Source organism: Leucopleurus acutus, assembly GCF_964270905.1.
Source record: "Leucopleurus acutus genome assembly, chromosome: 6".
NCBI lineage: Eukaryota > Metazoa > Chordata > Mammalia > Artiodactyla > Delphinidae > Leucopleurus > Leucopleurus acutus.
In genome coordinates, this window is record NC_139149.1 from 113,464,295 (window position 1) to 113,491,359 (window position 27,065).

Genomic DNA, 27,065 nt, shown 5'->3' on the forward strand with positions numbered 1-27,065 from the left:
CTAGCAGTGGAGGGCTCTGAGTGCCAGGGCGGGATGTCCACCTTTAAAAGCAAGTCACACCTGGAGGGTTTTGAGCTGCAGGAGGGACCTTTGAGAAAATTAAGGTCACATATGGATTGCACCAGGGAGGGAGTATTCAGGGATCTGACTGCCACAGGCAGCCGCAAAGGTGTGGTGAGCTCTGTGAAGCAGGGCGGGAAGCTGACAGCATCTTGTAGCTGCGCCTCCGTTGGGGTCTGGAGGAGGCGGAGACAGAGAGCCTCAGCCCTGAGCCCTCACCCTGAGGGTGTCAGCTCACGGAGGTGCCAGGAGGGGCGAGCCCCCAGGCGTGGCCCAGCCAGGCTGCCTGCCTGTCTTTCTCTGCTGTAAAGTAACATGCCCGAGGCGAAGGTTGGTGTCTGCACTCTCTGCAAATGTATTGGTGGATGTCAGGACTGGCTCCAAGGACGGTCTCCCCCTGGCCCTGGGAAAAGTTGCCATTCTGGGCAGCCCACGGGGCATTGAGCATCACGGGACAAAAGGGTCCTGGTCCCGAGGAAGAGAGAGTGAATGGGCGCATTGAAGCTCCTGTGAACGAGGCTTCTGGTGGTCCGGGAATCAGACTCAGACTTCAGTCGCTGGCTGGTAAGTGGCGACGTTGTCAGGGCCGCGCAGTTAGTGGCTTCCACCTTCCTTGAATGGCAAGCTCAGTGCGTGTATCTGTGTTTTAAAAGGACTGCACATCTCTTTATGTAGCTGCTAACACACAGCGGCTCAGGGTAATCACTGTATCCCCCATCAGTGACAAAACAGAAACAAGGATCTGTCTCCCAGAGTCCCAGTGGTGGTCTGTGCTCTGTTCTCCCTGCCCAGCCCTGAGGCCCTGCTTTCCGCGGCCCTCCCCCCCCTCGCCCCCAGCCCTCCTGCCTTGTTGGCAGGGGCGGCAGGAATCTGATCGCTCTTAAATGTTAATTTCCGTTTTCCTTGGCCGCCCTTGGCAAGCTGTCCCGGTGTCCTGTAGGGGCCTCAGCTGAGTTCTCGGCTATCGCTCTCCCAGCCCTGGGTCAAATCCACCCCATCCGGACTTCAGCCAGCTCCTCTGTTGAGGACGTGGCCGTCTGTGCGGGGCTTTGAGGCGGGCTGGGGCTCGTCTGGATGTCCGCTCCCCGTTGGCATGTCCACCTGTGTCTCTCCCCTCCACCAGCTCTCTCAGCAGCTTCTCCTAAACTGTGTCAGTAGTTTTCAAAGACAGAACGGCATTGCTGCTTCCATTTATGTCATCAGAAGCCTCCTGTGGCTTCCCGGAGCGTCCCGGGCCGAGGCCAGACCCTTGGCCGTCACGATCTGGCCCCTGCCCTCCAGCTTCTGCTGTGCCCAGCCCGCCGTGTCCTCCAGGCCTGCGTGCCCTGCGCTGCCTGGCTATGCCCCCCGCCCACCCCGCTTAGAACCCAGGCGCACCTCACCTCCTCTGGGCAGCTGGCCCGGTTCTGCGGAGCCTCGCTGCTACAGCAGGCCTTGGGGTCCTCGGGAGCAGGGCTGTGCAGTAAGGCCTCGAGACTGCGCCCGTCTGGGCTTCTTCTAAAACCCCCACCAGATGCTCCGCACCCCCATAGTGAGTGGGACTCGGAATACTCCCAAGGGCGGTGGGGGCCAGGACCGGGGCCTCATTCACTCCATCTCTCGAAGCGTGGTCAGGATGCGCTGCCCCGGGAGAGCCCTGGCGTCCTTTGTCCTGACGCACCCCGCTGCTGGGGTTCCCGTGTCCTGAGCAGGAGCCTGTGGGGTGAGGGGCCTGAAGGACGTGCAGCAGGAAGGGTGGTCCCCTCTCTGGGCGTGCCTCTCAGTCCCAGTCCCGGGAGCAGCCTGGCCTGGGCGGGGGCCGTCAGATTCCGCAGCTGACTGCATCCCCTGGCCGTAACCCGCATCCCCTGGCCGTAACCCACAGCTCCTTCCCCTGTGCCGCCTCCCGGCTCCTTCCCCTGTGTCTGGCTGCCGCCTCCCAAGAGGCCCGGTCAGACCCAGAATCTCAGGTAGGAATTGTCATTAATGTGACAGCCCACCCGTCACACACAGGCTGCGGGCTCAAAACCATCATAAAGCTCTCCTCCCCGCCCGCCCACCCACGAATCCCATTTTATCCTCTGCGTTGATTCCCGCCAGGAAACAAGGCTTCATTTTTTGGATCCAAAGTATTTTCACGTTCTCTCATCTCAGTAAACAGCTCCACACGCGGCCACAGGCTGCCTGGTCGGGGCAGAGCCGTGACAGCCTGGTGACCAGGTATCTGGTCTGGCTCCGACACAGCCTGTGCGGACAGAGCCGTGCGGCCACAGCGGCTGATGGGTGGGGGCCGGTGTCCCCGGCTAGAGGGTGGACCCTGCATGCGGAGGAGCCATGCAACTGCGTGGGGACCGGGAGACAAAGCCCGGCAGCACAGCCTGGCCACAGCTGCCTCGTGCCTCCAGCTGGGTCAGTGCTGTCCTCTCCTGGAGGCCCAGCTCCGTGCACAGTTCTGTGCAAAGAGGAGCCCGGGGGCGGGAAAGGGAGTCCGAGCGCGTGGTCACATCCGTTGTAACCTCACAGGGCAGGCATGGAAGTAATCTGGGATCCCGCTCAGCTGGGGAAACCATCCAGGTGCTTCACCCGTTCCTTCAAATAACTGGCATGTTTGTGAGTGCTGATCCATGGTCACAAATAGAAGAGTGTGTGTGTGTGTGTGTGTGTGTGTGTGTGTCTGTGTCTGTGTCTGTGTGTATCTGTGTGTGTGTGTGTGTATCTGTGTGTGTGTCTGTGTCTGTGTGTATCTGTGTGTGTGTGTGTGTGTCTGTGTCTGTGTATTTTGCGGGGGGTGTTCCGGATGGACTGGAGAACTCCAGGATGGGATGTGGGTGGGAGGAACGGCGGTCTGGGCGCAGGTTGGGCATGTATTTAAGGGACGTGTCACCCCCGGGCCCATCTTTGCTCCCTCCCCAGAGAGGCAGCCACTGCTGTCCTGCCTCCTGTGCATGTGTGTCTAGGCCCCCTGGCCCTGAGGATGACAGGGCCCTTGCTCTCCCCTTCTGCCTTCCTCACACACTGTATGAGTCAGCTAGGGCTGCTGTAACAAAATGCCGTAGGATGGGGGGCTTGCATAATGGAAATTTATTTCCTCACATTTCTGGAGTTTGCGAAGCCCAGGACCAAGGTGCTGATTTGGATCTTGGGTGAGGGCCCGATTCCTGGCTTGCAGACGGCTGCCTTCTTGCTGTGTCCTCACCTGGCAAACAGCAGAGAGAGAAGCGAGCTCTCTGGTGCCTCCTCCTGTAAGAGCCCTGATTCCACCCACCTCATCTAACCTCATCCCTCCCCGCCCCCCGGCAAAGACCTCTCCTCCAAATATAACCACACTGGGTGTTAGAACTTTAACAAATGAATTTGGAGGGGGACGCGTTCAGCCCATAACCCAGGTCTTCTCTTCAGGGTGTTCAGGTGCAGGAATGCGGCCTCTGTGGCCTCGGGATGACCTGGAATCCACCTTGGAGCCACTGCCAGCGGGTCCCTCAGAGCCAGGACTGGGGCTGCTGATGCGCGCCTGCGTTGGCCAAGGCGGTGGGGGGGTTCCCGTAGGCACTGAGCCCTGCCCCGTGTTCTCAGCGCCTTGCCTGGGTTCTCTTTTTCTCCTTCACGCAAATCGAATCAGAACAGTGCTGTTACTACCCCATGTTACAGAGATGAAAGTGAATCTTGTGTAAGCTGCTTACCTCAGGGTCATCCCCGGGAGACACAGAGTGTGGATGCAAACTCCGTCTGCTTGCTGCATGGTTACTGCACGCAGAGCCTGGGGCCGGGCCGTGTCATCCCCACTGCAGAAGCTGCAGAGGGTGGCGCTGGGCCCCCAGGTCCCTCGCATGAGTAGGGCCACCCACCTGTGTCAGAAGACGAATTTCCAGCTGCCTGTGGACAGCAGTCAAAGAACAAGGGACCTGAGGACAGGTTACATGAACCCAGCCATACTGGGGTGAAATTCACCTGCCCTTGGGTACCCCTCTGCTCCAAGTGCTGCGGCCCAGCTGTGGCCAGCTGTGGCCAGCTGGAGCGTTGCCGGCCCAGGTCCGCTCTGGGAGAGCATGTGAAGTTCCCTGCTCTGAAATTGGCTCCTGGCAGGTCCTTTCCTGTCCGTTGGCCCTGGTGAGAGGTCTGCTTGGAGCCAGTCACCTTGTTCACCTCCAGAACCCGCCACATGCCCGGGTGCCCGTTTCCCAGAGAAACCGAGGCCTTAGGAGAGAATCTGTGTTCTTTCCCACAAACATTTCCTTTGCTGGCTTGGTAACAGCACAGTGATCCAGTGAATATGCCACGTTTCGTCTGCAGAAGTCACACAAGAATACCTTATATCCACAAGTGGCCACGTGTGTCTTATTTGTGTTTGTTTATTTGGGGTCCAGGGAGGATTTAGGGAGCGTGTGGGCAGGGAGCCGTCCCCTCAAACCCACTGCAGCGATGCCAAGTGCTGCTTGCCCAGCGGTGGCTGTTCCTACGATGGGACCAGCCACTTTCTGGGCAGAAGGAGATTTAGTTCCCCTTCCCTGAACCCTGGAACTCGCGGTGTGGACAGATCCTGTTTTGTCCTCCTCTTTGACTGTAATGAATGGGCCGGCCAGGTGCTCAAGCAGATCTCACAAGCCTCATTGTGCCCCAGGAAGAGGGAGTGCAAACAGCAGGATAGGGAACACTGCCGGGGCTGTATGCAGTGAGAGAACAGATGAGACGGGCATAAAGTGGGCATAGAATCCGGGGAGTGAGCCCTGCTCTGCTCCCTCGGGCCAGGAAAAGTGACACGGCCTCTGGAAGAAAGAGGATTCCCACTTGCCATCAGTTTACTCTTTAACCGTGTTTCACTTGCTCAAGGGAAATTCCTTTCTTCTTCCCCTGCTCACAGGAAGAAGCACGTTGCAGAGCTGATGCCGTAGCGCAGCATGGTTGCCTGAGACAGAAGCTTCAGCAATTGCTGGAATAACTGGAGGGGAAATATGAAACCTTAGCCGTTTACCCGGCAAGAGAGTTTCAAGATGGCAGCTCAGCGCATCCGAGCTGCCAACTCCAGCGGCCTCCCGCGGTGCAAGTCCGAGGGGACCTTGATTGACCTGAGTGAAGGGTTTTCAGAAACAAGCTTTAATGATGTCAAAGGTGAGCTCCTGGGAATAGCATTGGCTGGGGTTTGCAAGAGCTCTAAGACCCAAGGACTCCTCTACTTACAGGCTGCCAAGTTCACGTTCAGAGAATTAAATCTTAGCTCTCTAAACTTCATCATGTTATGAATTCAGCCCTGGAACAATACCCACTTGTTTTGTTTTGATGGGTTGGGAGGTTGTTTTGAATTTTCCTCTTTGTAATGAAACTTCTTCTTAATGCAGAATTTGTTTCTCTTTCCATGAGTTTTGGTGACATTAAGGTAAGAGCTTGGTGGTGTACAAAAGTAGGGGGAAGGAGAGCGTACTAAGTCGATGAGGTCCTGAGAGCCACTGCAGAATAAAAGGGGGTCCGGGGACAGGGGTCAGCACGCTTTCTCTGCAGAAGGTCAGAGAGTGAATACTTGAATCTGTGTAGGCCCTACGGCCTCTGTCACAGCTATTTAACTCCGAGATTGTAACAAGAAAGCAGTCACGGAAGAGAGAAAACAAATGGGCATGGCTGTGTTCCAGCAGAACTTTACAGAAACGGCCGGCTGAATTTGGCCCGGGGGCCAGAGTTTGCCAACCCCTGGTTTAGAGGTGGCCCCGGGGTTTCCCTAACAGCCGCGTAAAACTGGGCTGGTGATAAAGCCTATCTTCTGGACACCGAGGTGGATGCCAGCGGGTCATTTTCCTTCTAGAGTCCATCCTGCCCTCACTGGCCACGGTCAGTGTCTCCCGTGAGCTTCCTGGCATCTTGTACTTCATCGCCCTCATCACCATCACCACCGTCAGTTGACTTTCCCACCGCGTTCACCGAATTCTGTTGAAATGATCCATTGCGCTGCCCACAGACGGCTCAACGGCAAGAGCTTTCGCTTTACCTTTGTATCGTTAGCCCCTGGCACAAAATCGGTGCTAAATAAATATTTCCGGAGCTAATCTGCTACCTCCCAGATAAAATCATGATGCAGGACCCCGATGTACTGAAATCATACCGTGCCTGTTTCTGCCTTTCTTCTTCTCTCTTCCAGTTATCCTCAACTTCCCCTTCTTTCCTGTCTGTCCTTTAGGCTTGTGGCCCTGAGCATCGCTTAAAATGTTCTTTTAAACAAAAGACTAGCAAGGGAATCATGAGGTTTTATTAATAAGAGCAGTGGACCTACGGGGTGTTCCTGCGAATAATCGCGCCGTTTGTTTTTCGCAGTCTGGTGATGGGCATTGTTTTCTTACTTTGTAACCCAGCTAGTCATGGTTGAAGTGGGAAACTGGGAGCTCAAGTCATGCCGTTTGGGCTGGGATTTTGAAACGAGGGGCAGAGAGCTGAATTTTAAAAGATGATGATGTTGATCTAGGAGGAGCTGTTATTCCTCAAAGAACACTGCAGCTGGGGGAGGAAGGCTGAGGAGGGGCTGGTTAGCTTGGGGGGGGGGGGTCAGAGGGGGCGGGGAGAGACCCCCTGACTCCACTGCCGAGGGGCAGGCTGTGGCCCAGGCAGCATTTCGGCCCAGCTGCTCCCCACACGTGCCAATGGTAGAAACGGCTTCAAGGTGGGAATCTATTCCAACCAGAATATCTGCTGCAGAATCTTCTGCCCTAATGAATGTTTTTCCTGCATAAGACCCGAGGCAGAGGGTAGGAAATGTATTATTCAGTGAGCTGAACCTCCTGACACCCAGGCATATTTTTCTTGTATTAAAATCAAGGTACCTGGGAATCTGGCAACACTCTCCAGAATTCATTAAGATGGAATTCGATACGGATTTCCCTGCGTTTGATTGGCCGGAAGCCCCAGCCTTGTGTACACCCCAGGTGTCTGTGTGGCCCTTGTCTGACAGAGGGCTGGTCTTGGAAGGGAGCTCACGCCGCGGTCCACTCCCACGGGGGGCCCAACAGGAAGGGGCGCCGTCTCCCATCAGACAAGCCTCATCCTTGAGTGACATATCTATTACTGCTCCTCTCCTAAGGAGAGTGCTTGCAATTTTGAGTAAAACCAGTTTTATTCTCTGGTCTGGTAAGAAGACTAAAGTGATCATTGGCACTGATACGTTTTCTCAGGTTATGTACACAGCCTGCCTAATAGCTTTGGTTTTTAATTTAAAAAATATTACTGGAAGGGAATTATTCTGGAGGGACACAATAGGGATATAACTTTTGAGGAATTCTAACAAGATTTTAGTAGCTGGCCAGCTTTCTTTGATCTTCATTTGGTTTTAATTTTGACGTGACATTTTCATGAGATGTGTCAAGGAAACTGGAGCCTGTGGCTGGAAAACAAAGTGGGAGGGGAAATCTTATATTATCCCCTGACCCCAGCCAACCCATCTGCCTTCTGCCACCGCCCCTCGAAGCCATTATCTCTGACTTGGCTGTTCTTAGTCCCTGCCCCCCTTCAGGGTCAAGTGTGATTTTATAGCAGAAGGGCGCAGCCCAGGAGGATTCTAACTTAGCCTTTGGACAACACCTTGTCCCAGTGACACGGATGTGGCGTCTCTGTTGTAAGCGCACAGGATGAGCATTCATTCCACGGGTGTTTATTGGGCACCTGCTACGTGACACAGGCCCTGTTCCAAGGACACCACTGCGAGCAAAACATAGCCGAACAGAGCTTACCCCCTAGTGGGGCGATGGCGCCCTCCCCGGCAAAACCAACCCAGATGTGTATGGTACATTTTATATTGGTCAATGATCAGTGCTATGGAGAAAAATTACATTAGGAGGGGGCCGAAGATGTCTCTTTAAACATAACATCGTGTGAGTCTTTACCTTGTACTAAGCATCACTGTGCTAATCACGTCATCACCATCGTCTTGCTTAATCCTTGCCAGAGCCCGTCGAGGGAAGGTGGTTCATCCATCGTGAAGAATGTCAGGCTCCAGAGATCACACCGCTGCTAAGGGTGTGGATTCAAATCCCAGGTCTGGTGATCCCAGTACCAGCTTCTCCCCGACACCCCAGACAGGGTGGTAGGTGACAGCCTTCGAGGCCCAGGTTCACACCCTGCTAAGAAGCATATCTCTGTAATTTAGTTCGTGTAAATAAATAGAAGCTTCCTACTCTATTGCCTGAGACTTTGCTGAGGACGTGCACTTTAATTTTCATTATTTCCTTTTATTGAATTTTAAAGATTTTTTTTTTTAATGTGGACCTTTTTTATTTGTTTAAGTGTTTATTGAATTTGTTACAATATTGCTTCTGTTTTATGTTTTGGGTTTTGTGTGTGTGTGTGGGACCTTAGCTCCCCCACCAGGGGTCAAACGCACCACCCCTGCATTAGAAGGCGAAGTCTTAACCACTGGACCACCAGGGAAGTCCCCTCACTGTTTCCTTTTAAAGGAAAAGGAAACTGGCAAATGATTTTTTGGGGGGGAGGAGGACCAATTTGGTAGAATAGGATGTCTGTTGACTTAATCATATATTAGACAAGATGTAGGTGTAGTTCCACTCAAAATGTAGTCCTTTCTTTGCTTGTTTACAGAAGCAATTAAAAGAAGTTTACTTTCATTTGTTTGTTACAGGAAGGCAGCAAACACCGTAAAACAAGGGACGGTTGGGATGGGGCGGTTGGAGAGAAATATATGGGCTTATTTCCATCAGCAAGAAGTTTCTTCATCCTCTGAGTATATGTACTTTGTTATGTATGGGAGGGAGAGAAAACACTTAGGTTTCTAATTATCTGTTATTTTTCAAAACACACCCTACTTGTTTAGATGACTTTTTTTTTTTTTTTTTTTTTTTGCTGTTCCAATTGCTGTCTACCTTGGTAACACGCAGTTGAACGCCAAGAACCATAAATTAGCTTGAGTCGCTGTTTAAAGTGTTGGCATTTTTCAGATTGCTTAAAGAGTTGTTCAAAAAGAATGTGAATTACAACCAGACCTAAACCTTTGATTTTCAAGGGGTAACAGAGAGACCATTTCCATGTTGTTCTGAATGATCGTTTAAAAGAGGTTGAAAGAGGGCTTCCCTGGTGGCGCAGCGGTTGAGAGTCCGCCTGCCGATGCAGGGGACACGGGTTCGTGCCCCGGTCCGGGAAGATCCCACATGCCGCGGAGCGGCTGCACCCGTGAGCCATGGCCGCTGAGCCTGCACGTCCAGAGCCTGTGCTCCGCGACGGGAGAGCCCACAGCAGTGAGAGGCCTGCGTACAGAAAAAAAAAAAAAAGAAAGAAAAAAAAAAAGAGGTTGTAAGAGACCAACCTCAAAAATCTTATTTCATATAAACAGTTTGATGAAGAATGGGTTCAACTTGGAAACTAGGAAACGGGCCTGATAGTCAAGGGAACCTTCCCCTTGGTTTATGTATTTTATGCTGAAGGCAGGACATGGAATCAGCTCTTAGACACCGAGAGATTCTGTTGCAGGTCTTTTCCAGTCCCTGGTTACATGCAGTGGGTCACTTAACGCAGCATCACTGTGTTTTCTAAGTAAATCACTTTCAGCTTCTCTTTCAACCTAGCAGCAGTCCCGGTAAGTTAGTAACAGTAAAGAAAAGTTGGGTCAAAATGAGATGTTTAAAACCTGGGACATATTGATAATCCCATTATGCTGATTCATGTTTCTGTGGATGGTGGAGACTCTCTGTGGCCTTTCCACCTGACTCAGGCCGTGCGTTGGGATGTGATAGAATCTGGGGAGACAGCGCTCGATTTAGGCTGTCGGTCAGGTGAATCGCCCACCAGATTTTACTTTGGTTTGTTTCTGTCGTTTACTTGCCGCACACGTCGTCGTCTCCCTGTCGGGGGTGATGGTTTTCCAGACCTCTCTTCTCCCTGGTTTTGACGATGCTCTGCCTCGCCCTGAGGGCCCGCCCTCACCTCCTGTTCTTTGTGTTTTACGCAGTGCCTTCTCCCAGTGCCTTGCTAGTAGACAATCCCACGCCCTTTGGAAATGCAAAGGAAGTGATTGCCATCAAGGACTACTGCCCAACCAACTTCACCACCCTCAAGTTCTCCAAGGGCGACCACCTCTACGTCCTGGATACGTCAGGCGGGGAGTGGTGGTACGCACACAACACCACGGAGATGGGCTACATCCCTTCCTCTTACGTGCAGCCCTTAAACTACCGGAACTCCACCTTAAGTGACAGTGGGATGATCGACAATCTTCCAGACAGCCCGGACGAAGTAGCCAAGGAGTTAGATTTGCTCGGAGGATGGACAGATGACAGGAGGGAGTCGAGCAAAACCTACAGTAATAATCCTTTCTGGAACGGTGTCCAGACAAACCCGTTTCTCAATGGGAATGTGCCAGCGCTGCCCGGCGTGGACCTACCGACTCCCCAAAGCACCGTGGGCTTGCTCCTCTTTGATACGGGCACGTCCTCGTGCACTGAGTCCAGCTCAGCGACGACCAACATCCTCGGCGAGCTGCCGGCCACCAGCCGCCTTCACGCGGAGCCGACGGTCAGGCGCGACAACCCTTTCTTCCGGAGCAAGCGTTCCTACAGCCTCTCGGAACTCTCCGTCCTCCAAGCCAAGTCCGACACTCCCGCATCCTCGGGGTTTTTCACGGGCTTGAAATCGCCGGCCCCCGAGCAGTTCCAGAGCCGGGAGGACTTCCGGGCTGCCTGGCTGAGCCACCGGAAGCTGGCCCGGTCTTGCCACGACCTGGACTTGCTGGGCCAAAGTCCCGGCTGGGGCCAGACCCAAGCGGTGGAGACGAACATCGTGTGCAAGCTGGAGAGTTCGGGGGGCGCCGTGCAGCTTCCCGACACCAGCATCAGCATCCACGTGCCCGAAGGCCACGTGGCTCCAGGGGAGACGCAGCAGATCTCCATGAAGGCTCTGCTGGACCCCCCGCTGGAGCTCAACAGCGACAGGTGCAGCTGCATCAGCCCGGTGCTGGAGGTGAAGCTGAGCACCCTGGAGGTGAAAACCCACATCATCTTGGAGATGAAGGTTTCAGCTGAGGTGAAAAGTGACATTTTCAGCAAAAGCACAGTGGGCCTCCAGTGCCTGAGGAGCGACTCAAAGGAGGGGCCCTATGTCCCCATCCCACACACCTACAGCTATGGGGACACGGTCCAGGCCCAGCTGGACGACCTGGAGCCCTGTATGTACCTGGCCATCGTTGCCCACGGCCCGAACATCCTCTACCCTTCCACGGTCTGGGACTTCATCAATAAGAAAGTCACCGTGGGTCTCTATGGCCCCAAACACATCCACCCATCCTTCAAGACGGTGGTGACCATTTTCGGGCATGATTGTGCCCCCAAGACCCTACTGGTCAGCGAGGTCACCCGCCAGGCCCCGAGCCCGGCCCCAGTGGCACTGCAGCTCTGGGGCAAGCACCAGTTCGTCTTGTCCAGGCCCCAGGATCTCCGAGTCTGCATGTTCTCCAACATGACCAACTACGAGGTCAAAGCCAGCGAGCAGGCCAAGGCCGTGAGAGGCTTCCAGGTGAAGCTGGGCAAGGTAAGCCGCCTCATCTTCTCCATCAGCTGCCACAACGCCAGCGAGCTCTCCGACTTCACCTTGCGGGTCCAGGTGAAAGACGACCAGGAGGCCATCCTGACCCAGTTTTGCGTCCAGACCCCACAGCCACCCCCGAAAAGTGCCGTCAAGCCATCCGGGCAGAGACGGTTCCTCAAGAAGAACGAGGTCGGGAAGATCATCCTGTCCCCGTTTGCTGCCACCACCAAGTACCCGACTTTTCAGGACCGCCCTGTGTCCAGCCTCAAGTTCGGCAAGTTACTCAAGACGGTGGTGCGGCAGAGCAAGAACCACTACCTGCTGGAGTACAAGAAGGGGGACGCCATCGCCCTGCTCAGCGAGGAGAAGATCCGGCTGAAGGGGCAGCTGTGGACCAAGGAGTGGTACATCGGCTACCACCAGGGCAGGGTCGGCCTCGTGCACGCCAAGAACGTGCTGGTGGTGGGCAAGGCGCGGCCCAGCCTCCTCTCCGGGCCCGAGCTGAGCACGTCGCTGCTGCTGGAACAGATCCTGCGCCCGTGCAAGTTCCTCACCTACATCTACGCCTCCGTCCGCACGCTGCTCATGGAGAACATCAGCAGCTGGCGCTCCTTCGCCGACGCCCTGGGCTACGGGAACCTGCCGCTCACCTTCTTCTGCCGGGCAGAGCTGGACAGCGAGCCCGAGCGGGTGGCGTCCGTCCTGGAGAAGCTGAAGGAGGACTGCAACAGCACGGAGAACAAAGACCGGAAATCCTTCCAGAAGGAGCTCATGATGGTAAGTGCCCGGTGGGGCTTGGGTTCCTAGAGGATGGGGCTCGGTCCAGCCTCAGCCTTGCCCTTGCGCGTGTGCGAACGGGTGTGGCGTCGGGAGTCAGTGGACCGGGGTCTGGGCCCCCGTTCTGCTCCCTGAAACTCACACACGCCCTGGGGATAGGCATTGACGTGGGACCGGTAGGGGCCCCCAAACAGCTCGGAGCCACTGCGGCGAGGGTCGTCCAGGTCTCCTCCTGCTGAATCTGTGAGCTCCTCTGGAGGTCCGGAATGCATCTCTGCCTGCCCGGTCGGGGACGCAAGGGGGGACCCTGTGCGCCACCCGCCCCTGTTTAGATCTCTTGGGACAAGAGCCATCCTTTCATCAGATTCCCAGCGGGATCTGTGACTCGCCCCAAAGTCTGACTTTATCTTATTGTGAAATTTTCTCTCCAGGCCTTACTTGAAGTTTCTCTCCTCTCTCTGTGTCATTTCCTCTTCCTCCTTCTTGCGTGTGTTGGAGTTGGGGTGAGGACGGCCTCTGTTTTGCCAGCACAACTGGGAACTTGGACCCTAAGAAGTAAAGAGGGGGGAGTCCCACTGCTGGGCACAGCCGGCCCGCAAGCCAAATGGGAAGCTTTCTGGACCCGATCACGGCCTCCAACAGGCTTGGGCTCTGCGCCGGTCATGACGCCCTCAGGTAGTCCACTCTTAACTGTTCACCACAGTTCGGCTGTGGTGGCCTTGGAGGAGTTATTCCTGGGAGAAGCCTGATGTCCTCTGGGCATCCCTAGTCAGATCTGTGCCGGACATTCTCTGTCGACTTCTTTCTGTGATAGAAGCCGACTCGGGCCTCTCCCTGGTCCTCGTGATGTGGACACGCCCCTAGTTTTTGTTCCCACGGGAAACCCCCGGGCCTCGGTCACAGGCTCTTCTCTCATGTTCCTCCGACCCCACGCAGTCCTTTTCGCCTCCTTATCTCTGTGAGGTGTGACTCCCAGCGCCCCTGAACTTCTGCCGCTTCAACTCCCCTCCTTCCCCCCAGCACTTGCCATCCTGAGTGAATGCCTGTTGGAACGGATGGGCCAGGCGTGTCTGCGTGAGTGAGGATGCACGCGTGGGCGGAGGTGTACAGCCGAGGGTCATCACTGCATGCACGTCCTGGGCTGCCCCGTGGGGCTGGGGGGACAGAAGGGAATACGGTCCACGGTGGCATGACCCCTGCTGCAGGGAGTATGCATTGCAGTCCGGCAAGGGATCGGGGCATGAAGAAAGACCCCTTGTCGGTGGCCCCAAGATACTAGAAAGTGCCAGATGCGTGGAGCAAGGCGAGAACCTGACGTTGCCCGGAGGAGGGAGACGGGAACTGGAGGTGGCATCCAGGGGGTCGTTGGGGGCATCCGTCGCTGACGGGTCGCGATGGCAGCTCCAGCTGGGGGAGGTGGGGAGGAAGCCGGCTGTCATGGCAATGGGGAGGGGTGAGGCGGGGGTGGGGATGGGCAGCAGAGGAAGCTTACCCCTGCGCTGGATGGGGCCCCTGCACAGCTGGGCCCCAGGACCCTCCCCTCAGGGGCTCGCCTCGCCGGCCCACCTGTGAGATCGATTCCCGGAGCTTGCTTGCAGCCCGAGCTGCCCGGTGCCCTCGCGATGGACCTCGCACAGCGGGCCGGGGTGAGCGTCCAGCCGGGATCCTCCGTGGACGGTGGAATGATGTGCATTCATGGAACATAAAGGGTATCGACCGTTCCTTCGTCACAGCTAGAAGATGCTCACCTGCAACCGGCAGAGGTGCAGGATGCATCAACCTGGGCGGCACAGAGGCGGCTCTCACTTCCATTTCCTGCTCATTTCTTTCCATCTTGTTTTATTCAACTTGGAGAACTTTCCCTGAGAGCAGGTTTTTCAGGTGGCTTCCTTGGGTTACTGTGTGTGAGGACGGGGGTCTGTGTGCGTCCAAGACCATCTCCCTGCCCCCCCTCCCCCCACCCCCACCCCCCGCCAGGCCCACAGCCACCAGGACTCCCAGAGAGGAGGAAATGAACCTTGACCTTGGCAGGAACGTGGCCCTGAGACAGGTTAGATTTGCGGTACAGAAGTGAAACCGGTTTTGCAGCATTCCCCCCCACCCCCCACCCCACCACCCCCTCTCCTATCTCTTCATCTTGTGGGCTGGCAGATCTGAATGGTTGGCCAGACTTCTAGAAACCACAGGCTGATTTATCCCAGCATGTCTCAGGAGTCACTGGAAACCAGGTGTTTTTTTTCCAGGGACGTAACAAACCACTGAGCACTCGGGCTTCCTGGGGCCTCAGCCACTGATCTAACCCGCCCCCGCTCCAGCCCTGTCGCAGCACAAACCACTGAGCACTCGGGCTTCCTGGGGCCTCAGCCACTGATCTAACCCGCCCCCGCTCCGGCCGTGTCGCAGCCAGACCACCTCTTCCCCACCGCTCTCGTTCTGAAGGTAGTTTTCTGTTTAGTATGGCTCCTTGGTTTGGAAGCAGTGATTGAACGAATTAGAAGTGGTGAAGGTTTTGGATGGTAAATTTGCGGGGAGATGGGAAGGAAGAAAGAATCAAGAACTGAGTTGTCCATCCCTCCACTGCTCTCAGCACAAGGTCCAGCCCCTTCCTCTGCCCCACAGGCCCTGTAAGACCCAGCCCCGCCTATCACAGCGCGGGGGCCCCTACCTGCCCCTGCACACCGGCCACTCTGGCCTTTTCTCTGTATCTTGGACACACCCAGCTGCCCTGCCCCAGGCCTTTGCACGTGCTGTTCCCTCTGCCTGGAATTCTCTTCCCCCAGTTTCACGTCGTGGCTTTTTATCGTCCTTCAGATTCCAGCTCAAATGTCCTCTTGTCAGACCTTTCCTGCAACCCTGGATAAAGCAACCTTGTGTCTCTGGGTCACTGACCGTCTGTGTTACTGTAGCATTGTCTTCACGGTGCTTTCTCGAATCCGAAATGGTCTTGTTTACTTGTATTCATGGTTCTTGTCATTACCCTAACTGGATATGAACTCCACGAGGGAAGGGATGCTGGCCCATAGGAAACAACCAGATGGTTGATGAGTGAATGAATGAGTGAATGAATGAACGGATGCAGGCTAAGAATCTGATCTGGACGCAGTCTCGTGAGGTCAGACATGTTTCTGTTCTCTGGTTCCGTCCCCTCTTTCTGTTGTTTTAGTGCATATTTTCAATCTCAGAGCTGGTCCAGAGGCATCTTATGTACCCGTATGACCTCCTGCTGTGCCTCTGCTGCGTTGCTCACCCGCATGGTGTGACCACCGTGGAAAATGCCCCTCTGTCCCCGGTCTGCCCAGCTCTCCAGTAGAAGCCATGCATGTCTGTGACAGAGGATGGCCATCCAACACCGATGATGCCCCCCCGACTATAATGAAAATGGGGGGAGGCATGATGCTGGGCTGACCCCAAAGAGAGTGACCAGGGTGGACAGGGCTCCCAGAGTCCCCAGGCATTAGAGGTCATTGATCCCTGGGGATCTCTTAGCTGGGGGGACTTGTGGGTTGGAATGGGCACAGCGAGAACGGGTGGCGGGTATACGGCTGCAGCTTCTGATGGAGCTCGGAAGAGCCGTCGCCGCCAGCCAGGCAGGTGTCTGCGCCCCAAACTCATTCAGCACTTCTTGGGTGCCTACTGTGTGCTCAGTGCGGGTGCTGGGTGCTGGGCCTTCCCCTGAGGGAGATGCCGAGTGAACAACCACAGGAGTGCAAGACAGACTCGTAATGGGCCCCGAAGAAAAGATCCCCTTGGCATGGGTGGACCAGGGAAAGGCAAAGATCCCCCCTGACTTAGGGAGGGATGTGCAGAATCCCATCCAACAGGGAGGAGCTGTCGGGTTGAAAGTACAGTATGGGCAAGGGCTAAGGGTACAGAGGAACGGGATGGGGTAGAACCAGAGGCTGGGAGAGGCCGGAGGCTGGGTTGAATCAAGATGATGATACATGGGGGGATGGGAGGGAGGCACGCAGCCACCTGGGCTGGATAATGCTTGTGCTTTATTCTGTGGGCATTGGGGAGGGGGGTGTTAAGTGTTTAGGGGACGTGAAGGGGAGCCAGGTGGATCCAGGTGTGTCCCTGCGCCTTGGGGATCCAGGTGTGTCCCTGCCCCGTGGGGATCCAGGTATGTCCTGCTCCTTGGGGATCCAGGTGTGTCCCTGCTCCTTGGGGATCCAGGTGTGTCCCTGCGCCTTGGGGATCCAGGTGTGTCCCTGCGCCTTGGGGATCCAGGTGTGTCCCTGCGCCTTGGGGATCCAGGTGTGTCCCTGCTCCTTGGGGATCCAGGTTGTCCTGCTCCTTGGGGATCCAGGTGAGTCCCTGCGCCTTGGGGATCCAGGTGTGTCCCTGCCCCTTGGGGATCCAGGTATGTCCTGTTCCTTGGGGATCCAGGTGTGTCCCTGCTCCTTGGGGATCCAGGTGTGTCCCTGCTCCTTGGGGATCCAGGTGTGTCCCTGCTCCTTGGGGATCCAGGTTGTCCTGCTCCTTGGGGATCCAGGTGAGTCCCTGCGCCTTGGGGATCCAGGTGTGTCCCTGCCCCTTGGGGATCCAGGTGTGTCCCTGCCCCTTGGGGATCCAGGTATGTCCTGTTCCTTGGGGATCCAGGTGTGTCCCTGCTCCTTGGGGATCCAGGTGTGTCCCTGCTCCTTGGAGATCTACCCAGGTGTGTTGCTCCTTGCTGCCTTCTAGTCTCAGAGCCACTCAGGTGACAGCCAGTCTCCCCCTCCCCCACACACACCCTCTGAGTGTCATTCTTTCAGAATACCGGGACACCTGGCAGTGGAGGATCTAATTTTCACACACATCCCTGGATTCTCCTCTTGTTAAGGCAATGAGTGGGCGGGTCATTTTTAGCAGAGGTCAGAGATGGAAAGTACAGGTCAAACGGAAGTGCTGCGAGGCGGGGAGCCCCTCACACGCTTGTGCCTGGATCCCTTGGCTTTTACCTACATCTACCTTCAGACCTGGCCGACCGTAGCAAGAGGGCGCCCTGTGCCGTAGCCCGGGGTGTTCTTGCATCCTGCCCTGGCGGGTGGGGATTGGATGGCCGACGGCCCTGGGTCTGGGTTGTGGCAGTTCCCAGGCCACGTGCACGCCGGTGCTGACCGTCAGAGCTCCTGGGGTCCTGGGGTCGGCCCCGCTGCCATGGCTCACCCCGGGTTTTGCTTTTTTCCAGAATGAAGATCATCCTCATTGACTTTTCTGTTTGTGAAAACAGCAGATGCTGCTTTTTGCGGTGCTGTTTGCCTGTCCTGAGGGCCAGCAGCAGAAGTGCCCGGCCCGTCTCCCAGAGGCGGCCCGTGTTACTGGTCTGCAGTGTAGACACTGCCGGTATTCCTCAGTCCCCTGAGTTTGCCCTGCGCTGTCCATATTCTGCATCCTGTACACGCCTGGAGAGCATGTGCAGGCGGCTCTGTGTCTGCGTGGAGCCTGCGCGCCCCCCAGCCGGGCAGGTGCTCTGGTCCTCGGTCTCCGGCAGGGCAGTGGTGCCTGGTCTCACCATTACCAGCTCTGCTCCGAGCCGGGTCCCGGCCCCGTGGCTCTGCACACTTGTCCCTGTTCGTTCCGTGACAACATTCTGCGAGCTGTAGGAGCCCTCCCGAGACAGGAGGAGCCAGCGTTGGCGCGTGGCAGTGGGTGTCACTTCGGGGCGTGCAAGGCCTGAGAATGACAGGGGATGCCTTAACAGCCCTGCTGGTGTCGAGAGCTATCACTGCAGCGACCGGACTGAATAGCCCTGCTGGTGTGTGTATAACTCTCCTCCCCTCTCTGAGCCTTGGGTTTCGATGTCGGTTTTTGTTTTGTTTCATGAAGGCAAGAAACGACAGAGTACGTTCCTCTGTTTTTAGGGCATTAATGTTGCTTCTCATACACTTTGTGGGTTTGGGGAAGGGTTTTCTGAGCGTGGTCGAAAGCCCAAGCAGAAGACGTTGCTATGTGTTTGTACCAGGACTTAATGACAACACTGAGGACTGAGGAGAGAGGAGGATTTGGCTCGTGCTGTAGAGCTGCGTGGATTTGGGTGATGGCCATCACGTGTGTGTGTGTGTGTGTGTGTGTGTGTGTGTGTGTGGAGGGTGGCAGACAGAACCCTGAGGAACCCAGCTCTCCTTGAACTGGAAGTATTTTCGTTCAACAACACGCTTTCAGTGTAAGAGATTATTCGCAACTTTGGGGATTACGAGAGGCAGGGTGTCTGTCCTCCTGGCCGGGAGGGAGGGAGGGAGGGAGGGAGGGAGGGAGGGAGGGAGGGAAGGAAGGAAGAAAGGAAGGAAGGAAGGAAGGAAGGAAGGAAGGAAGGATGGATGCTCTGGGCTCTCAGAGAAGTTTCTCTGAAAAAGGGAAAGTTACTGTAGGATATAAGTCAAGGTGGGTGGTTGCTTTAGGAGTGAGGTGCAGGGTGAAATCAACACTGAGAACCTTGAAAACTAATGGAAATAAGGGGGGATTGAGATCGGGGAGAGCTAGGGCTGGAGAGGACAGTGTGGAGGGATTCTCTGAATCAGGAGCAAAATCTCTTTATCCTTCAGAAGAGGACACAGTTAACTACCTGCTGTGCACTTAGGGAGGTTCCTGGGGACTTCCTGCCAGGTGGTCCCACAGCCCAAGGCTGCTACTACAGGGAGGAGCAGGGTTGCCATGGTGACTGCCCTTCTGGTGTTTCAGCATCTCAGGAATGGGAGCACGACTGGGGTGAAGTGAACATACAGCAAAGTGATGTTTTGTTGTATTTTCATAAGAATGTCTCTTCAAACAGGGATTGACACACTGGCCCGCGGGCCACCTGCTTTTGTAAATGAAATTTTACTGGAACGCAGCCCTGCCCACTCATTCAAGTGTTGTCGTGCTGTTCTCACGCCCCACGGGCAGAGTCGAGGGGCTGAGGCAGAGACGCCATGCCCGCAAAGCCAAAAATAGGTCCTGTCTTGCCCTTGGAACAGACTTGGCCACCCTGACTTAAGTCATGGGTCACTGCAGCTCGCGAGAGTCCAGCTGGAACCAGCCTTGTGCTTTATTTCTGGTATCACCTGTGTATACCGGTGTGTGTGCAGAAATTAAAGAGGATGCTACAGGGAAAAGGTTCCAGCACCGTATCCCTGCCCCTGAGAAATTTTCTATTGCTGAGACTTGGTGGGCACCCAGAATGTGCCGTTCAGACAAAAAAAATGCATGAACTACCCCTTGGCGGTGGTGTGGGCAGCGCTCTGCCCCAGCTGTGACCGCTCGGGGCCAGAGAGAGGGTTTGAGTTTCTCAGGACCTTTGTGCCTGCACCCGGTGTCCTGGGAGAGAGCAGCTTTGATCGCCCCCGCCAGGGATACCCGAATCAGAAGCAGGTGACTCTGAAGTGTTCTGTTACCTAGAAAACAAGGCCACCTGCGGAGCCTGGTAACTGAGCACACAGACACTGCTGGGACACTGTGAGGAAGCCTGGGTGGGACCATTGTCACGGGAGGTTGGCCAGACGCCTTCTCAGGACACCAGGCGTGGCTGGAGGGCACCCTGCCTCTCCTGTGTGTCTGGGCTCAAACCACACCACGCCAAAAGAATTTTTTTGAAACTTTTTTTTTTTTAATTTATTTAAGTAGAGTTGAATCACATCGTTGTGTTAATTTCTGCTGTACAGCAAAGGGGCTCGGTTATGCATATATATACATTGTTTTTCATATTCTTTTCTGTTATGGTTTATCACAGGATATTGAATATAGTTCCCTGTGCTATAAGTAGGACCTTGTTGTTGTTTTTTATTCAGGCAAAAGAATTTAAATCCAGAATTCTACCAGTTTATCACACGTCTCCCCCATACCACAAACACACCCCTGTATACTCTTCACATCTTCTGCAGCACAAATCTAGTAAACATTTAATTTCTTTCAAACAATTTCACTTGAAGATACCAAAGTTCAGAGACCATTTTCTGAAGTCTGTAAATCGTTGAGATGACGCCTCGTGCCCGGTTCCTGATGTCACGCGGTGCCCACACAGTTGGAAAGGCCATTGGCCTGAGCACCGGGAGGTCTGGGCCTGCCTCCACTTCTGTGCCCTCGAGCTGTGGGACCCTGGACAAGCCACCCAGCCTCTTCGGGGTCTATAAAACAGACACCGTGCAACCCACACGGTGGGTAGCAGCTGGGGACAGGCTGCCTGGAGCCCCTCACCAGGTATGGGAGCCCCTCCCTTTCCCTCCGATTTTACCTGCAAATTGGGGTGAGCTTGGCTTCCCTTCATGGGGGTTCTGAGAGGTAGATGCGCCCTGCACCTGGCTCACTGGAAATACTCAATGAAGGTAGTTTATTTAAAATCAAAAACAAAAATCAGAAAAGGACCATGTGGTCCTCAAGCTCCCTTCTGCCTTCCCACCTTTATGGCCCCCTCGGACCCAGGACGGCCTCAGATTGATCTTATGTTTTAAAGGCAAAGATTGAGATGCTGGGGCATCAGCCTCTGCATTCAGGGACTCCCCCAAAAGTCACCGTTTCTTCATTTGTTAAGTTCCCCCCAAATAAACATAAAACGCAGGTGAGAATACTCAGAAATAGCGGCGTTCTTTCAAGTAGCAGCCCCGCAGACTGATGCTGCAGAGACGCCAGGCCGCCTGCGTCCTCACGGGATGTTGGAGGGAGCGCGTGAGCCGTGCGTTTGGCTCAGCTGGGGAGGGCCTTGCTGCCTGGTCAGTTGCTGTTTTTAACACTTTCTCTTCGGAGCCTTGAAGTGACGTCAGGTGCTTGGACAGAGCATAGAGGGACAGAAAGAAGGCCGGGCCCGGTGACTGGTAGCAGCGTCTCTTTGGTTGCATCCTCGACGTCCGAGCACCCAAGGGGGTCTCAGACCCCGTCGCTTCTGCAGGTGTCAGGCTGTAGCCCGAGGATGTGCTGGACGGCAGAGGCTCTGCGGATGAGAGTCTGGTTCTCACCGCGCCTTCTCCCCCTGCCTGGGGCTCCATCCTGGCCGCCCAAAGCTGCACACTCATTGTACCGGCTCTCACCGGACCCGCAGCCCGACACGCAGCAGCCGTCCGTGCAGCTCGTAGCTTGGGGTGATGCGTGCGGACAGGAGGGCTGCGGGTTTGTGCTTGGGGTGATGCGTGCGGACAGGAGGGCTGCGGGTCTGTGCTGCTTATGTGGCTTTGTTTCCTTGAGCCAGAAATGCTAATGTGACACAGCCTCCAGCCTGGGGCCGCACAGAACCCACAGGACGTCGAGCGCTGTGCTGGAAGCCCACCTGACTGACCGGCCCCTTTCCTGGATGGGGGATCGAGTCCAAGGTGGCCCTGTGCTGCTCGGGCCGTGCCGGGACTTGGGCAAGGCTCTGCCCGTTGCCTCCTTCCTGGCTGACGGGCGTTCGTTTCCCTCCTGAGCCCCTGTCCCTCCATAGTTAGTGATCCCCATCCTAGAGACTAGAAGGCTCTCGCAGCTTTGCCAAGGGAACAGTCCCATCAATCCTGGAGACTTTCTTGTTGGTCCTGTTAGCCTCCCCTCCACGCGAGGCCTTCGTGTGTCTCGAGAACGTGAGAGGCCTGGGTCTGAGCCCTCACCTGTACCTCTCCTGCCCGCTGGGGCTCCCCACCTGCAGACGTCAGCTTGTCCTGCCCTGAGCCCCAGGCCGTGCCGAGCTGGCTGTCTGGGCAAAGGGCATCACCTCTCCAGGTGCCCCAGTCGGGGAGGGAACAGATGAACAGCTGTCATCCCACGCACCCTGCCTGTCAGCGTCCCGGGGCTGCTGCGACCAAGTACCGCAAGCTGGGAGGCTCTGAGCCGCAGAGCTTTATCCTGTGACAGGTCTGGAGGTGTCGGCAGGGCTGGCTCCTCCTGGAGGCTCTGAGGGGGTCTGGCCCGTGCCCCTCTCCCAGCTCCTGGTGGCTCCAGTGACGTGGCTGCATCACCCCATGTCTACCTCCATCTTTACGTGGACTACTTCTCTCTGTCTCTGCATGTCTGTTTCTCTCTTTATGAGGACACCAGTCATTGGATGAGAGACCCACCCTAGTCCAATGGGGCCTCATGTTAGCTAATTACATCTGCAAAGATCCCTACTTTGACATTCGGTCACGTTGGGAGGTTCCAGGAGGACGAGAATTTGTGGGCGGGGGACCCAGTACCTCCCACAGATCATGGTTTTTCCTGCACCTGGGAGTCCCGGCAGTGCTGGCGCTCAGGCCTTGCAGTGTTGAGGGTGCTGGCTCGTGGTCTCTGCAGTGCAGAGGCTTCCCGTGAAACCAGAGCCTGCCCTGTGTCTTGGCTCATGCCTGCTCCTTCCTCCTTAGGCCTTACTGAAGATGGACTGCCAGGGCCTGGTGGTCAGACTCATCCAGGACTTCGTGCTTCTGACCACGGCGGTCGAGGTGGCCCAGCGCTGGAGGGAGCTGGCCGAGAAGCTCGCCAAGGTGTCCAAGCAGCAGATGGACGCATACGAGTCTCCTCACCGGGACAGGAATGGGGTGGTGGACAGCGAGGTGAGTGGAGCTGCCCTTCCCTCCACCTGTAAAATGCAGTGAGGACAATGTCTACTGTACAGCGTTTTTACGAGGACAACATAGGTAAAACGTGAAGGCAGGTGCTGGGCACGTAGCAGGCTCTCGCCGAGCGGGAGCGAGTCTCATCCTTCCCGGGATCCTTAGTTGTGAGCCCGGGCCCTGGCGGCGGCAAGGCCACTCTCCCGTCAAGTGGGGCGTTGGAACAGCATCCTCGGAGCTGCCCATTCGTCCCTGATCCTGACCTTAAATTACCTTCCGCCCGATGGTGCTTGACGGAGCCCTTGGTGATCAGTTCTGGTTGGGGCTCTGCCCCACACGGTGTGAAATGCATGCCTGGGATGCTGTCAGCTTCGGCCAAGGCTGGTTGGGTTCCTGCTCAGGGAGTCTTTGTTTTCTCACTTGTCTAGTGGTGGTCACTTTAAGTTTCTGGAAAGACAGTCAGCCTTGCAGGACCTCGGAAGCTGGAGTCCCAAGAATAAGGGCATCCCTGATGGATGTGATGAATTTCTAAATAAACGGAAAGTGCTGCGGGAGGTTGGAGGAGAGAGAAACCCTTTCTATCTGTGCGGTCACTGCTTGGTACTGTACACCTGCTCTCACACGAGGTGTGTGGTTCTTCCCTCTGAAATGTGCTGGCCCAGGACGGAGGCGGCTTCTCTGGGTTCATTTCACTCTTTAAAAAGTAGCATCAGGGGGCTTCCCTGGTGGCGCAGCGGTTGGAAGTCCACCTGCCGATTCAGGGGACCCGGGTTCGTGCCCCGGTCCGGGAGGATCCCACGTGCCGCGGAGCGGCTGGGCCCGTGAGCCATGGCCGCTGAGCCTGCGCGTCCGGAGCCTGTGCTCCGCAGCGGGAGAGGCCACAACAGTGACAGGCCCGCGTATCGCAAAACAAAAATAAATAAAATAAAATAAATAAAATTTTTAAAAGTAGCATCAGTGGGGCTTCCCTGGTGGCGCAGTGGTTGAGAGTCCGCCTGCCGATGCAGGGGACGCGGGTTCGTGCCCTGGTCTGGGAGGATCCCACATGCCGCAGAGCGGCTGGGCCCGTGAGCCATGGCCGCTGAGCCTGCGCGTCCGGAGCCTGTGCTCTGCAACGGGAGAGGCCACAGCAGTGAGAGGCCCGCGTACTGAAAAAAAAAAAAAAAAAAAAAAGTTGTGTCAGTGATGAACAGAGATACTGGTACTAGGAGAGCTTCTAGGACCCAGTCTCTCAGTGTCCCCTAATCTTTTCTCTCTCTTTTGGTTTTGGACAACTCCACTACCCAGGCCATGTGGAAGCCTGCGTACGACTTTCTACTCACCTGGAGCCACCAGGTCGGGGACAGCTACCGGGATGTCATCCAGGAGCTGCACACTGGCCTGGATAAGATGAAAAACCCCATCACCAAGCGCTGGAAACACCTCACAGGGACCCTGATCATGGTCAACTCCCTGGACATCCTGCGAGCGGCCGCTTTCAGTCCCGTGGACCACGACGACCTCGTGATTTGAACGGGTCTGCGACCTTCTGACGCCCTCCCAGAGGGCTGCTCCGGGGTGCGTGCCCTCTGTCTGCCCCGGATGCCCAGGCGGGCACTTAGAACTGGGGAGGGAGGGAAGGTCAGCTCAGACAGACCCAGGGTCCCTCCTGGCTGGATCCACACCCAGGACCGAGCACACGCGATGTTCCACCCGCCTCCTCTGTCACGGGAGAGACCTGGAGGGAATTTCTACTGCAGGTTGTTGCCAATCAAATAGCTTTCTATTTGTTAAGTATAAATTTAAATAACTTTTTTTTAAAGTATGGGGGGGGGCGTACGAGAAAGGTGGTATCTAATTTTTTAATGGACCATAAAGGTAAAAAAAAAAAAAAAGAGAAAGAAAATACTTCATAGGGGCAGATACTGTTGAGGTTTTTATGTTCTATAAAGACCTTTTTAAATTATGTTACAGATGTATATATGTATTTAAGGGTCATGGGGGCATTTCTGATTGCCGGATTCTCTTTGCATTTCAACACTTAGCACGGAAAGACACTCGTTCAGATGTTGGACCTTTTTGCCTCTGTACCTGTAAAAAAGAAAAAGAAAAGAAATCAAATAGGAAACGTGGTGTTTCAGTAAATGAGTGTGGTCCGTGCGCCTTCTTTCTGAGGCTGTCCTAGGCCTGCGATTCCCTGTGATTTTTATTACCTTCTGTACCTTGGCCTCGTGTTGCAGTAAAGGAACGGCCACAGCACAAGGGAAGCTTTTTTGAGCTTTAGCAGGAGGAGTGAAATCCAGCAGGAGCGATTGGGTGCGCTTGAGATGAGAAGGCGGCGGGCAGGTGGCATTCTCTACGGCCCCTGCCTGTGCGCCCTTAATCCAAAAGAAGAGCTACGCCACGTGGAGAGAGGCGGCCCCTGCAGCTCTGAGAGGTCCTGCTTCTCCCCGGGGACAGGGGAGTGCTCGCTGCAGAGCTCGAAGCCTCTCCTCTGGGCACGAAGAAAACGTCACCACAAGCACACCCTACGCTGACGTCCAGAGGTTCCTGCTGCCGTTTGCCAAACTCTCTACTTCATTCCACCTAAAACGTAACCCCGCTCCCCTCCCGGTGTGCCCGTCTCTCCTTGGAAATAAATAGCATAGAGGAATCTCTTTTTTTTAAACAATATGAAGATTATCTGAGCAGGACGAATGTCATCTGAAAATGTTTCCCACATAAAATCTGGGACTTGGCGGACTGTTGCATTGATAACCTTGATGGTCGGAGATCAACTTGTGCTGAATTCTACAGTTGCGTTGTGCGTGCATCTTGGAAGGGAGTGAGGGACAGGGATGAAGAAACACTGGCAGATCAAGAGAGCTGATCCCCAGGAAGGGGCCAGGATACGCGCTGTGCTTACGTGAGTGATACTGGGCCATCTGGGGTTCTGGCATCTCATTCTCTAAATCTGCTTTCTGGAAACATGCTAATTACTTAGTATAATCAATGTAAATCCCTTACTGGGCTAAAACATTCTTATATATCTATTGATTCAAATACGGAAGGCCAACTGACTAGAAAACAACAATAAAAAAAAACACTACACGTTTTATGCTGCAAGAACCAAGATACACAATTCCCCCAAATCATCACACGAAATCACCTTACGTACTGGTTCTTCACTCTCCGCCTTCAGTCTTCCCAGAGAGCGTCTCTCACTCTTCCCCAAAGAAGAAACAAAACCAGTCGCACCTTAAATACTGAGATTTTTTTTCCTCAGGGGCTTTAAATAGTTTCCTATGCAACATGTCTTGTAGGACAAATTCAATTCTACGAAAGTTGCAGTAAATTTTCTTTGGATATTTTAACATAAGTGTGTGTGTTTTTTTTCCGTACGCACCCAGACTTTTAATAAAACACAAAACCTAGTGTAAGTATCTGTGCATAGAACCATGGCTCCATCCCAACCCGGTCTCCCCTAGGTGACAGTGTGACAGTTGGTTTAGTGGGTATCTGTTTTCTTGCTATTGATTTAATTGTTCTTGAAATATAGGGATCTCAGTCATCAACTAACTAATGGGAATCAGTGTTGCCTAGAGCACCCAAAAGGTTCAAGTGGGTGGCTTTCCTTTTTCTTGGCCCTGGGTACCTGGAACTGGCCAATCCCAAACCCACAATCCACAGCTGAGGGCCGGGCAGGGCCGGGCATCTTCATCAGGTTACAACAGGCCGGACTCCCACGGGCCCTGCGCTCACCAAGCCCAGGGAGAGAACAGGATGAGGGTAGGGGGGCAACTGATGGAGACCAGCCCCACCTGCAGGTGGCAGGGAGGAGTGGGGCTAAGGAGAGCCCCCTTGAGAAGTAACTTGAATCCAAGGCCAAAGGCTGAGTAGGCACCAGTGAGCCCAAGGCCAGGCCAGACCTGGGGAACAGGGTGTCTGCAGCACCGAGAGAGAGTACAGGAACCACAAAAGGCTCACCTCCTCCCCACCACGGGCCTGGGGCATGTTGTACAAGCAAGAACCTCGGGGTGCACCTGTACCCTCCGTGCTTCTCAGTTCCAGCCCCGCCAGCCGTATCCTGACACCCATTTTGCAGTTGACTGACTTGCACGGCCAGTGGCAGAAGTGGAGGTTTTAATCCAGAGCTGCTGTCTCAAAGTGCCACATACCGGGTGGCGTAAAATAACAAACTTATTTTCTTGAGGTTCCGATGGCCAGAAATCCAAGATCAAGGCATCGCTTGGCCGTCTGCCCCGTGTCTGCATCCAAACCTCTCTTTTCTTAAGGACCCCAGTCATGGATGAGGGCCCACCTGAATTGAGTGTGACCTCATCT

At 55.1% G+C, this 27,065-nt stretch overlaps 1 protein-coding gene across 2 annotated transcripts in view; it reads left to right on the plus strand.

The window, feature by feature from the left end:
- Positions 1–24,857, plus strand: part of SH3BP4 (SH3 domain binding protein 4) — a 93,238-nt gene extending 68,381 nt beyond the window's left edge. The window contains exons 1-5 of one of the 2 annotated variants that reach the window (XM_082841336.1): positions 592–624; positions 4,898–5,145; positions 9,971–12,318; positions 22,575–22,763; positions 24,051–24,857. In XM_082841336.1, coding sequence (XP_082697462.1) covers positions 5,028–5,145; positions 9,971–12,318; positions 22,575–22,763; positions 24,051–24,275 — 2,880 coding nt within the window. In that variant the 5' untranslated portion in view covers positions 592–624; positions 4,898–5,027 and the 3' untranslated portion in view covers positions 24,276–24,857. Of the gene's footprint in view, positions 1–591; positions 625–4,897; positions 5,146–9,970; positions 12,319–22,574; positions 22,764–24,050 lie in introns of those variants that run through there. The other variant, XM_082841337.1, reaches the window with a different exon arrangement.
- The last annotated feature ends 2,208 nt before the right edge of the window (positions 24,858–27,065 follow it).